Raw genomic sequence first — 12,690 nt, 5'->3', positions numbered from 1 at the left:
TGAACCCACTCCACAGTTCACTCGCTCCAGAAGCAAGAAAGTTGCAGATTTCCCCCTGTTGTCTCTACAGGCAAGAAACATGTGAATGCAACATAAAACGAAATGTGGGAGAAAAAGTGTTTTCTCCCTGTTGTGCCAGTGGCAGGCTCCACTGTTCCCTCTAAGCTGCGTGGCCGCATGGCCGCACACGTGGCAACAAAACACCGCACAGCAGTTTTCAACTGCCGCGCAGTGGTTTTTGTGAGACGCCTTCCACCATAATAGGAGAGGAGAGCCAGCCTGGAGACAGCAATCAGTTCCACAAGGCGAAATGCAGAAAGTAAGTAGCTCAGAGAAGGGGTGTGGGGGTTGGGAGAAGGCATGGGATGGGCTCCCAGCAGCAGCTGCTCAGATTTGCCAGAGACGGAGTGAGGGAGGGACAGAGAGAGAGAGAGTATCCCTCCTTCCTTCAGCCCAACACTCTCGCTGGCATCCCGGCCAGATGAAAGGGACTGCAGAGGGTCTCCTCGAGTCTAGGGCAGCGAGTCATTCGATGGGAAAGTTGCCTCTTGGAAGGAATGACCCAGATTGGCAGCAGATCGAAAGCGGAAGCCACTCCGGGTCATATATATAGAGAGGGAGGGAGAGAGGAGAGAGAGAGAGAGAGAGTGTTAGTTGGTGGGCAGACTTAGCACTTTGTTAAGTTTGTTTCTCTGTGTGTTGTGTATATACACGTCTCAATGGGTGCAATTGTGCAAGCATTTTTTTCCTCTTTAAAAGAATTTTGGATTTCTCCTCACCAAATCTTTAAGACTGAAAGAGTTAGAGTTGAAATATAAAGAGATTGTAATTGCCATACTGTTAGATTGGTAGGCAATTATGGACTATCTTGATATCCTCCTTAGAAAAGAATATGCTACTGTATGGTTGAGAAAAAGACCAAACTTCATTCCATGGAAACCAAACAAAGTTCATATGGAGAGTTTCTTTCTACGATGGGCTTCTTGGGTCAACAGTGAATATCAGTTATCAAAAATGTAGGTAAAAAGTTAAGCAGGCAATAGGCAATTACAAAAAGGGAAGCCAACTTTCTGAATTCTGTTTCTTTGACTTAGTGACTTATAAATAGTAGACTAATGCTCTGAAAACGTGACCTAAATTCTATATATTTAAATAGCTGTAAAGCTATGCTGAAAAAGTTGTTCTCAAGGTATTGTGATAAATTCAATAAAAAGAAGGAAATTCTTGATGAACTTAAGGAGGAATGAGAGTATTGGATAGTAAATGGACAAATAAAATTACCAATCAAAGAGAATATTTGCACCTCAGGGTTGAATGAGATGTTCTCTCTTCCTCTTTCCTCTTCCTCTCTTCTCTCTCTGTCTCTCTCATCCTCTTTCTCTTTGTCTCTCTCTCTTTCTCTCTTTCTTTTCCTTCTTCTGTCACTTTCCTCCCTTCTCTCCTCTTTGTCTTTTCTGTCTTTTTTTGTTTCTTTTTCTCTCCTTCTTTCCCACTCTTCTGTCACTTTCTCTCTCCTCTGTCTCTTCTGTCTCTCTTCCCTCTTTTTTCCCTCTCCCTCTCTCTCTTCTGTCTCTCTCCTCTTTTTCTTCTCTCTTCCTCTCTCTACTCTTTTATCACTTTCTCTCTACCGCCCAACCCATACATATCGACTGATCATGTTTGCAATAATTTACCTTGTTTTCTAAATAGGCACAGTTCCCTTACCGGATCCCTCGCTCACTCAAACACACACACACACACACACACACACACTCATGCACAAAACCATTTTTCTCCATTTCAATTCAGATCCTATAAGCAAGTGCTCTGTGAAACATCTGTGTAAAAATGCAGGTGCTGAGACATGAAAATGTGCCGCTCAAACACTATACTTTTCGGCACAAACTGAAAAGAAATTAGAGGGAACATTGGCAGGCTCTGCATGGTTTGGGAGAGGTTTTTCAAACTTCAGAAGACAATTCAAGGGGGATAGGGAGAGATTGAAGATAAGGCCGTTTTTTCTTGGATTCAGGACTTATGACTATGGGGGGAGCCCAGAATTTCTGTTGTATGTCCCAATGGTCATATATCAAGGCATCCATGTGACTGACACAATCTTATGACCTTTTGTGGCAGTTCTTAAGCAGATGTAGCAGCTGTAAAATGAACACTGCAGTCATTAAGCTAACCGATTGTCTGGGTATAAGATAGCATTGAATTGTTTTAGGGCTTTGTTCACACTTATCCTAAGATAAAGATCTCTGGACCTTCAGATAGCTAAAGAAAGGGCTTTAGTTCTCTGCTGAACTTAAATAGCCTCCCAGGCACCACTTCTATTCTTATTCCATAGTTAACCCCCAGATTTTTTCCTAGTTGCCCACAATATGGGCAGGCATCTTCCTGACCCTAACTTCAAAAACAATATTCTGGAGAGGAGGAGATTATTTGTCTGAAATGGTATAGGGCAGTGATGGTGAACCTTTTTGGCACCGAGTGCCCAAACCAGAATGCATGTGCATGCATGTACATGCACCGGAGCACCAGAAACAAGAAAATGTGCATGTGCGCGTCGCCAACTGGTCTTCAGGTTTCCAGCATGTGCATGTGCACCGGCCAGCTCATCTCCGCAGAGCACCGGAAACCCGAAGACCAGCTGGCCAGAGTGCACATGCCTGTTTTGGGGGCATTTGGGGGGCGTTTTTCACACCACCTTTTGGCACTCCGGCATCCATGAAGACCAGCGCACCGGAAACCAGAAGAGCAGTTGGCAACTGCGTATGTGCCCACAGAGAGGGCTGTGTGTGCCACCTCTGGCATGCCTGCCATAGGTTCGCCATCATGGGTATAGGGTTTCTTGCCTGAGCAGCGGTTAGACTACTAGAAGACCTCCAAGGTCCCTTCCGCTTATTCTCTCTCTTCTATTCTAGTCCAGTCCAGTCCAGTCTAGTCTGGAGAAGGGAAATCTTTCTGTAAAAGCTGGGAATACTTTGGGAAATGCTTCACTTTTGTAGAAGCATGCATTTTATTCAAGTGTCTCCTTTGGTCAAAAAGCTCTTTAGTCTTCTAACAATTCAAACCCCTGCAAAACATTTTACCAGTGAGAAAACTTGAAAAAGATTACAAAGTATAGCAGCAGAGATTCCTCATAGCCTTCATTTTTCTGCCTCCAACCTTTTCCCAGTCCAAAGCGATCTGGACGCAGTCAAAGAATTTAATCCCTCACAAATTTCCTCTGCCAGGCTCCCACCAGTCCTCTGTCTGGGAGAATCCCTTCTCACCTTTCCTTTGTGGCTTTCTGCAGTTGAGTGAACTCTTTCCGCAAACTGCGCACCTTCTCTTGGTGTGAGGAGAAGCCAGTCCACACCAACCCACCAGAGCTTAACTCTGTGGTTAATTGTTCCAGTTTGTCCAGATCCTCATGGCACAGCTTCATCTCTGAATTCAGTTCCTGGAAGCATCAGGAAACAGGGGTGCGGGGAGACACAGGACAGATATGGTTGAAGCGAAGACCATCTATGACTTGGTCCAAAGAGTAAATGATTTCGCCACAAGGAGCAGCCTGTGAGATCCCCCTGATCCCTGGAAGTCCTGAGGATAGCAATAGTAATCCCTGCATACAAGTCATGTCAGGGTAATTAGAACAGACTGGACAGGTCTCCAAAGGCAAGTAGGTTAGTGCTGTGAAACACCTTGAATTCAGTCCCCAAAGAGGTTGCAGAGCATCTCCCTGAAACACCCTTAGGCTGCTGCCCTGTTTCATGGGATTACTGACAAGGTCATTCTTGATCATCCTTTTATATGAATTTGAACTTTAAAATTACAATTATGGATAGATGACCCCCAAATTTCTGTGGGCAAAGCCTGTCCTGAAGAAGAATATGAAAATGTACAATCCCAATTGTGCAACTGCGCAAGGCCCAGAGCTTTGGTTTCCTGACTTGCAAGAATTCTTTTCAACCCACTCTCATCTCCGGCTTCACTGGAAATCTCCTGCATTTGCTTAATCTCATCTCCACAAGCAGAACGACCAGAAGGTGGACAAGAGCCAGGAAACAAAACCCTGCAGCCAAAGTGCTCCCAGGGACTTGTAGGCATCCCAGAAGGGAGACCCTCTCCCTTTGCAGGAACTTCTAGGGTAAGGAGCAGCAGTCCAAGCCCATTCCCAAAGGGAGTGTGGTGCATACATTTATTCATTTATTCAGTTTGCATAGCTCATTAGGGGGATTTTTGCTACTCTCTTCCCTTTTTTTCCCCTAGTTTGAGCTTGCCAGCTCTAATAAAACCCCAACACTAACCTATCAGCAGAGCTGATGTGGGGCTGCCCTGGGCAAAGGCCTCTTTCTGGAGATGCCAGAACCAAGCCCAGGGACCAGAAACCAGGCGTCCTCCAATCCTGAGCCTTGCCCAACCCTTGCTCAGCAGCTTCTCACCTGGATCTGCTGGGCGAAGTGAGTAATGTCCCGCTCAGGTTGGTTTCCCAAGGCCAGCATCCGACCTCGGATCTCCATGAATTGCTTCAGCTTCTCTGAGAGCTGCTCGTACTGTTCCACCTGGGGGAGGACCTTCTTCCAGGTGTCCTCCTTCTCTTGCTGTTGCTGCCACAGGTGGCTGAAGTGCTGGCTCACCTCTGCCAGCTTGCTTTGGAGGGCGGCAGCAGCGGTGCTGTCAGCAGTTTCCATAAACTGGGTCACCATTTCACGAGTGGCTTCCAAACTGCTCTTTTGCCTGGCAATGTCTTGTTTGAGCTTCTGCAATAGGAAGGATTATATTGTCATATACCCAGAAACAGAAGAGCTGTTTGCTGCCACATGAGCCCAGGAACTAAGCTTCTCACAAGAAAGAAGCTTTTCTCCATGTTTGGAAGTCTCTGCCAGAGTTGCTGCTTCAGGTTCAGAGATTCCATAAAGCCAAAGAGCTCCATGAGACAAACCCAACCTTGCAGCCTAGCCCAGCTCACCTCAATCAAGAGGAAAACACGGTGCACCAATGGAAACAGTGCAGATTCTCCCATTAGCCAAAGCTCACTCCACTACGCAGTTTCATTCAGCTCCATCAACCCACTGAGACTCAAGGGCCACAAAGTACAGAAGCACGACTAACTAGAGGTAGTCACATGAAGTCTGGTCTGCTGGTGATCTGGAAGGGATGTGCTCTCCCACTGGACAAAGCTTACATCAGAGCTGGATTCTAAACTAACCTTTCCTTTAAGATGCTAGAACTGAAGCTATCTTACAAATCAAAGGAAATCCAGGGTGTGGTATGTATGTTTTATCCCTTTTTGTTACAGCAGTGCAGTTGCAGCCGAACAGCATCGGGCAACCTGCTTTTGCTTGGACAGAGGCCTTTTTAAAAGTTTCTGTAGCCTTTCCCCATTAACTCCTTCAGGGCTCAGCTCAATGCTAAGAGCCTGTCTGGCTCCTCCTTGCAGTTGGAAAAGATTCAGGTTCTCTGAGATTGAAGACTGGATAGAAACAACCCAGAAGATTGGAATCATTCCAGATTCCAGCTCTCCCTGCACAAAGAACTCTGCTTAATGTCTAATGAACTTTGGAAGCTATTATTTTATTCATCACTCCTTTCTGGAGAGTTAGTGTGAGAAGTGTCCCAATTTACTCCTACGTAGCAACATGTTCAATATTCTACATTCAAAAGGATCTCCAATTTGATCTCAGATGCTCAGGCTGTTAATTATGGCTGTCCACCAACTGAAATAACCCTCTGCACATACTCAAGGTGTAGTTTTATCACTCATCAGGTGTCATACAGAAAACCTTTGTACTGAAAGCAACATTTATGGTTCAATCATTTTCAAAATTGAATTTGGGTAAAATTAATAATTATAAAAACAAGGAAACTCCAGATTGTTCAGAGACATTTTTGGTGTTCAAAAAATCCCCATCTTTTTAAAATTCTGGAACAAGACTCCAGTCGGAAATCTAAGTGAAATCTCTTACTGTGTTTGTAGCAAGGGCCTCCTGGATGGAAATGGAGGAGAATGCAGACACATCCTCCTGTATGAGAGTTTCCTCAATCTCAGCCATGGACTGAAGGAGGCTCTCCAAAGCCTCTTGGACACTCTGAGATTGAGCAATGGACTTCTGCAAAAGATCCGCGCGCTCAGCCATCCGACACAAAAGGCTCTGGAATCGGCTCATAATGGAATCTGTGCAAGAATCGAATGAATGATGGGGGGAAATTAAAATGGCCAAAGAAATCAAATGGTCTGGAATCAGAGCTCTCAAGACTCTCCAACATGACAAGAAACTGCCCAGGAGGGCTCAGAAGGGGCTTAAGGCCAAAAATGTCAACACTGTCTTTGAAAAAGGCCTGGAGAACAAATATTCCCAAGGCTTCCTTCCTCACTTTAATGCCCACCCACCCCCACTCATCCTCCACCATTGGTCATGCTGAATTGCAGACTAATAGACCTGGAGTGCGCCAGCTTGGAATGTCTTCCTTAGACCTCTACATGGGGCTGCCCTTGAAGAGTGTTTGAAGACTTCAGTTAGTCCAGAATGCAGCCGCGCGAGCGATAGTGGGCGTACCTAGGTACACGCACGTTACACCTATCCTCCGCGAGCTGCACTGGCTTCCCATTGGTCTCCGGACACGCTTCAAGGTGCTAGTCGTTACTTTAAAGCCCTACATGGTATAGGACCTGGCTACCTGAGAGACCACCTCCTGCCATTTACCTCCCAGAGACCCATAAGATCTCACAGATTAGGCCTCCTCCGGATTCCATCTGCCGGTCAATGTCGGCTGGTGACCCCCCGGGGAGGGCCTTCTCTGTAGCTGCTCCGGCCCTATGGAACAATCTTCCCGTGGAGATCCGGACCCTTACTACCCTTCCGGCCTTCCGCAAAGCAACCAAGACTGTTCCGGCAGGCCTGGGGCTGTTGATTTATCCAGCCCCATCCTAAGCTATGAATGTTCTGGAATTTTAATGTTGTTTTTTATTTTTTGTATGTTCCCCCTTCCTTTTTATCTGTAAGCCGCCCTGAGTCTCTCGAGGGTGGGCGGCATACAAACCCAATAAATAAATACATAAATAAACCTCCCCCTGCCCCCCCCCCCAGTTTACCTGTGGTCTGCTGGATGCCTCTGTGGTCAGGAATTGGGGCTTCTCGTATTTCCAGAGGACTGAGCAGCTTTTTTCAAGCTTTTCTACAGGCACCTGATGCTCTGCAAGGTCCTCCTGCAGGTGCTGTCAGAAGCAACGGAAAAGAAGAAAGGAATCAAAGCACGAAGACATACTAGGAGTGGACTAAAGAAGTCAATGTCTTTAGAAAGAGGTTCTGGGGCTCAAGAAAAGGTAGAACCCCCATCAGAAAGGTATTGGTCTGACATGGTCATTTCCGCTTTCCTTTGCCTGGGACCATGCTGGAGCCCTCCATTATATAAGGCAGGAATGGGAGATTCCCATTCTCAATTGATGGCCTCGTTCCACTGAGGCTCCCCTGAAAGAAGGTTTCCCCTAACCCCCCCTCCCCTCCCCAACACCAAATGCAGGATTGTATAGGGTGGGCCAGTCTTTCTAGCTGACGCTACAGATGAAAAGTCTGCAAAAGGTTACGTCAAGGAGTACATGTGCTTGCTCGCTTACTTTGGCGTTAGCCAGCTGCCTTTGCAAAATGGCTGGGTCAGAGGAAATGGGCTCCAGCAGGAGGCGGGTCACAGCCTCTTCACGCTCTTGCAGCCACGACCGGAGAGATTCTGCTATATCTGGAACTGCTGAGAGCGAATCCAGCAGGAGGTTCAGGTGGAGGCCAAGGGCAGAGCACTGCAAAACAGGAGAAAAGGCTGGGTGGGACTTTTCTAAAAACATCCAACCCACTCCCCCAATAACCCTTTTTCTGTTTTCAGGGTCAAGACCTGCCATGAATTGAGGGTGCTCATCTTTCCCAGCTGCAGTGGTCTCAGAAACCTCAGCATCAAAATCATTAGGCTGCAGCCGTACAATGGGGACTTTTTAAAACAATTTTATTAATATTATAATTATAACAGTAACAATTAATTCTAACTGAAAAAAAAGAATAAAATAAAAAGGTGCAGAGAGAAAAGAAAAGGAGAAAGAGAAAGAAAAGTAGAATAAAGAAAAAGAAATGAAATATTTAAAGAAAATTATTCCTATCTAGTAATTTATCACCTCTTAAAAGACAACAAACCATTTTTTCTTCCCAGATTCCATCTATCTATAAATACATCCAGAAAATTTTGTCCAGTTCAGCCAGGTGTCAGCAAGTCATTGAGGGCTACCAGAGATTACAACAGATCTATGTTAATCTTGTTGAAATAAATCATGTTACAGTCCCTCTTTTTATTGTAAGTATCGTGATCTTGTCTCTTCAAGTGTTGTAGATTTGTTGGACTTGATTTATTTCTTTTTTGCTTGTCCCTTCTCAGGAGACTTTTCAAAACTTACAAACCTCTTTTGTAAATCCAATATAGGAAAATTATATAATTATCACTCTTTTGGTTTATTGTTTGCATATCCCTTTTAATTAGTAATATATCTGCAAATTTTTGTATGATCATTTCTGTGTCATTCTTGTAGCCTATCACTTGTACATCCACTTTACCTCAGTCTCATTATCTGATGGAATATGTCCCCTTTCCATAACCTCTTTTAGGCAGTCTCCACATAAAGGCAGATGTCTCTCTTGACACTAAAAATTAACTTTTTAATTCATGTTCAAAAATCTCTTTCAATACATCCAATATTATAATGTTTTGCTTCATTCTGCAACTGTAAGCAATTTTATGTGTTGTTCCCCTTTAATTGTAATTTTCAGTTCCCTCTAGTGTCCAATTTTTAAAATCATTTTTTGGGAAAAAAAACCATTTTTCCACAGAAGTCTTTATAAATTCCAAAATTTTATATCCAATTTATCTGAAGCCTTAATCCATTTATAATTTTCCAAAATAAGTTTTAATTGCCTTTTTGCAGTTTATTAAAAATGTTTTAGTCCTTAAACTTGTAATTAAAATGTTTTTTTCTAAGGGCTGAAGGAAACTCACCCTGTGGTGTCAAACCTGTCAAATAAAGGTGAATAAATGGAGAGGGAACATGAAATATACTTACAATGGGAAATTATTGAGATTATAAAGACAGAATCACAAATTTGGGGCATGTAACAATGCATAATTATAAATATAATGATGAGAATAGCTGGGAATTGTAACCAGGCCTACATCTTGGCCAAAAATAGGCTGGGGGTGGGGGGTGTTTCAAAAATACAATTACTATATGTATACTTTTTTTTCTTTTAAAAAAGGAGGAGGAGGATATATGTTAAAATTAAATATGTATACTGAAAAGGAATTATAAATACCATCAACGTAAAATGGAGCTTGCTCAGAGGCTGAAATACACAAAGTAAATGAGATGAAGAGTGCAGAGGAGAGGAGAGAGGTAAGGGAAGAAGAGAGGGATAGGAGAGAGGGCAGGGGGGGAGAAAAGGAGAGAAATGAGGAGTGGAAAGGGGACGAGAGGAGAAGGAGAGAGGAAAGGGAAGTAGAGAAGAGATGGATGACAGAGGAAGAAAGGAGGTAGGGAGGAGGAGGAGAGGGAAAAGAAAGTGATGGATAAGGTACAAATATGGTGTATGGAGAGCAAAAGAGCCAATAATTGTTTTTGGGAGTTGATGGTAAGACAAATTGATGTAACATTTAATAATATAATACGATGTTTTTATAATAGTATACATGTGGTTATATGTTATGAAAATGAAAATAAAAAACTTTATACAAAAAAAATAAAATAAATAAAGGTGTGTAATAGCTGGAAAGCAGCTAACACAAAATTTTTGAAAAGAAAGAAAAGTAAGCCAGCTTGGTTCTTTCAAAGCCACCGACAGTGTAAAATGATTATTCTCTCATCTCCCAGAGTTCCAAACCCGAGGCCCCTCTCTTGCAGTCCTCTCACAAGGAATAGCGGTCTGGAGCACATACAGGTGATCTCAAATTCTCTCCTTGTCCGGAGAAGACCTATAAAGATCTGCTCTACTGCCAGCTCTTTATTCTGCCACAGCTCCATTATTGGCTCAGCTTTTCATGGAGCTGTCTTTGGTCTGCCATTTCTTCCTTTGAAAGTCTCTCAATGGAGCTTTGCAAAATATAGGATCCATAAAGATCCTGGGCTGGCACAGCAGAAGTTTTTACACAAGAAAGTTTGTTCAGTTGCTTCTGAAGTCTTAGCATGCATTTTCTCTTTGTAACTCTAAATACACATGTAATCTGGTAAACAAAAAGTGGGGGGACAGAAGATGATGGCACAAAAGTAAAGTTACTGGTCCTCAGCTACCCCATCTTAGTTCCTTGTTTTAGGTAAAAAAATCGGGAAAGAGGGAGACCAATTGCTCTTCCAGGATTTCCAATCATTCTTCTAAGAGTGTTGCTGCTGCAAATCTTTAGCAGTGGTGGGACAGCAGATTTCCCCATTCTTCACTCATTCCCCAGAGGACCCCAAAGTGAGCATCGTGGATCACCTGAAGCAACTATCATGATGGCACACAAGTGGGAAGCCAACGGCAGTTTCTCTGCTACATTGTGGTGGCTGAAACCCAACGGAGAGCTGGTCGTGACTAACTTGGGGAATTAAGCTCTCCATGGCAACCTGGATTGGAAAAGGCTTCCTTGCCTTCTGGCAAGACCACTTTCCTTCTGACAAGGGCTCTGCTAGAGCAACGTCCTGAGTTGGGACAGGGCTCCATGTCGGTAGGAACTCTTTGTGCAAGACCCTGCAGAGAAGGAGCTCTGGCCTGATGGCTTGTGGGAAGAATCTGAAAGCAGAGAAGTGCTCAGGCGAGGCCAAGGTTTGCCCGTTACCCTTCCCAATTTATGAGGTGCTTTGCCACTGATCCAGAGCTCCTCTTTTCTTTTACAACAACAGTGTGGTGCAGTCATAGCCTCTTGAAGAATGCAGCCCTTTTGGCAGTTATTGTTGGTTATTCAATAGAACAACCCTAAAGGATCAAGAATATATTAAAAGAGTTAATCAGGAATTAAGACTTTTCTTCAAAGAAAACTGGCCAGGAGACACACCCATACAAAACCTATGGGATACAACTAAGGCATTTATAAGAAGGGTCACAATATCGGCTACAGCTAGGAAGAAAAAATTGAGAATAAAAAATAAGAGAGTTGAAAGAAAGCTATAGAAATTTAGAGAGTGAACTTCAAAAGAAACCACAAAATAGAAGTATAAAAGGAAGTATGGAATTGATCAAACATGAATTGGCTATATTTGAAACAGCAAAATTGGCACAGTCTATAAAAAAAGCAAAACAAAATGTCTTTGAGAATGCAAATAAACCGGGGCGGTGGCTATCCTATAGGCTGAGGAAGCAAAAGCAAGAGAATTGGATCAATAAATTACAAGATGGAAAAGGCAAGATCTGCTATCAACTAGAGGAAAAGAAAAGGATTACCCAAGAGTTCTATGAACAACTATATACCGAGACTATACAAAGGAAGGAATACTATCTGGAAAAGTCAGATCTGCCAAAGATACCAGAGGAAATAAAGGATATGCTCAATGAAGACATTAAAACATCAGAGATAATTGAAGCCATACAAAGACAAAAGAATAATAAAGCTGCAGGGCCAGATGGGCTGTCAGCGGAAATATATACAGAATTCCAGGATGTGCTTGTTCCAATGCTGTTGGAAGTTTATAATGCTGTGCTGAAAGAGGCGAAGACACCATTATCATGGACGGAGGCTAATATTGTATTATTACCTAAGGTGGACACAGACCAGATGTTTATACAAAATTACAGAGCAATCTCACTGTTAAATGCAGATTACAAAATTTTTGCTCTAATAATAGCAGAACGGCTGAAAAAATTCCTTATATCATTCATCCACACAGATCAAAATGGATTCCTCCCCAGAAAATAAATTAAAAACAATATGAGAATTATCCTGAACATTCTTGAATATTATGAAGTGCATAATGAAAAACAGGTTGTATTATTTTTTCTCGATACCCAAAAGGCATTCAATAACGTGAACTGGGAATTTTTGCATCAACAATTGGAACACATGGAATTTGGGGATAAATTTATAAACACGATTAGAGCAATATACACAAATCAAAAAGCCAAAGTAATAACTAATGGTGAATTAGCGCAAAGTATAGCAATCCAGAAAGGTACAAGACAAGGTTGTCCCCTATCCCCGCTGCTGTTTATATTAACCTTAGAAGTTTTAGCCAGGAATGTACATAAAGAGGAACAGATAAAGGGACTAGAAAACAAAAAAGAACAATTTAAGTTACAAGCCTTTGCGGACGATTTAGTGTTTGTGTTAGAGGATCCTATAAAGTCTGATACAAAACTTATTGAGGAATTGACAAAGTATGGGAAAATAGCCGGTTTAAAGATAAATATGACTAAGACTAAAATGTTGGTTAAAAATATGACATCAAAAGCGAAAAAGGAGTTAATGAAGAAATTAGGTATCCAAACTGTCAAAAAAGTCAAATATCCTGGTATAGTTTAGTTTATAGTTTATTAGTTTGTGTGCCGCCCACTCCCGGAGGACTCCGGGCGGCTTACAATAAAAAGGGGAAAGGGAATAAATAAGACAAACAACAAATTTAAAATACAACAACATTCATAGTTACTGTGGGGCTGGATACTTCAACAGCCCCCAGCCTGCCGGAGCAGCCAGGACTTAGTGGCTTTACGGAAGGCCTGGAGGGTCGTA

General features: G+C 42.9%; 1 protein-coding gene across 1 annotated transcript in view; it reads right to left on the bottom strand.

The window, feature by feature from the left end:
- MACF1 (microtubule actin crosslinking factor 1) overlaps window positions 1-12,690 on the bottom strand; it is a 350,069-nt gene that overhangs the window by 106,310 nt on the left and 231,069 nt on the right. The window contains 6 exon segments of the mRNA XM_032227099.1: window positions 3,258-3,427; window positions 4,410-4,727; window positions 5,934-6,142; window positions 7,061-7,123; window positions 7,126-7,183; window positions 7,583-7,759. Of these exon segments, the coding sequence (XP_032082990.1) occupies window positions 3,258-3,427; window positions 4,410-4,727; window positions 5,934-6,142; window positions 7,061-7,123; window positions 7,126-7,183; window positions 7,583-7,759 (995 nt within the window).

The sequence above is a fragment of the Thamnophis elegans genome, chromosome 12 (genome assembly GCF_009769535.1).
Source record: "Thamnophis elegans isolate rThaEle1 chromosome 12, rThaEle1.pri, whole genome shotgun sequence".
Classification (NCBI taxonomy): domain Eukaryota; kingdom Metazoa; phylum Chordata; class Lepidosauria; order Squamata; family Colubridae; genus Thamnophis; species Thamnophis elegans.
The sequence above is the reverse complement of the archived record's forward strand: the minus strand, read 5'-3'. Positions and strand labels throughout refer to the sequence as shown.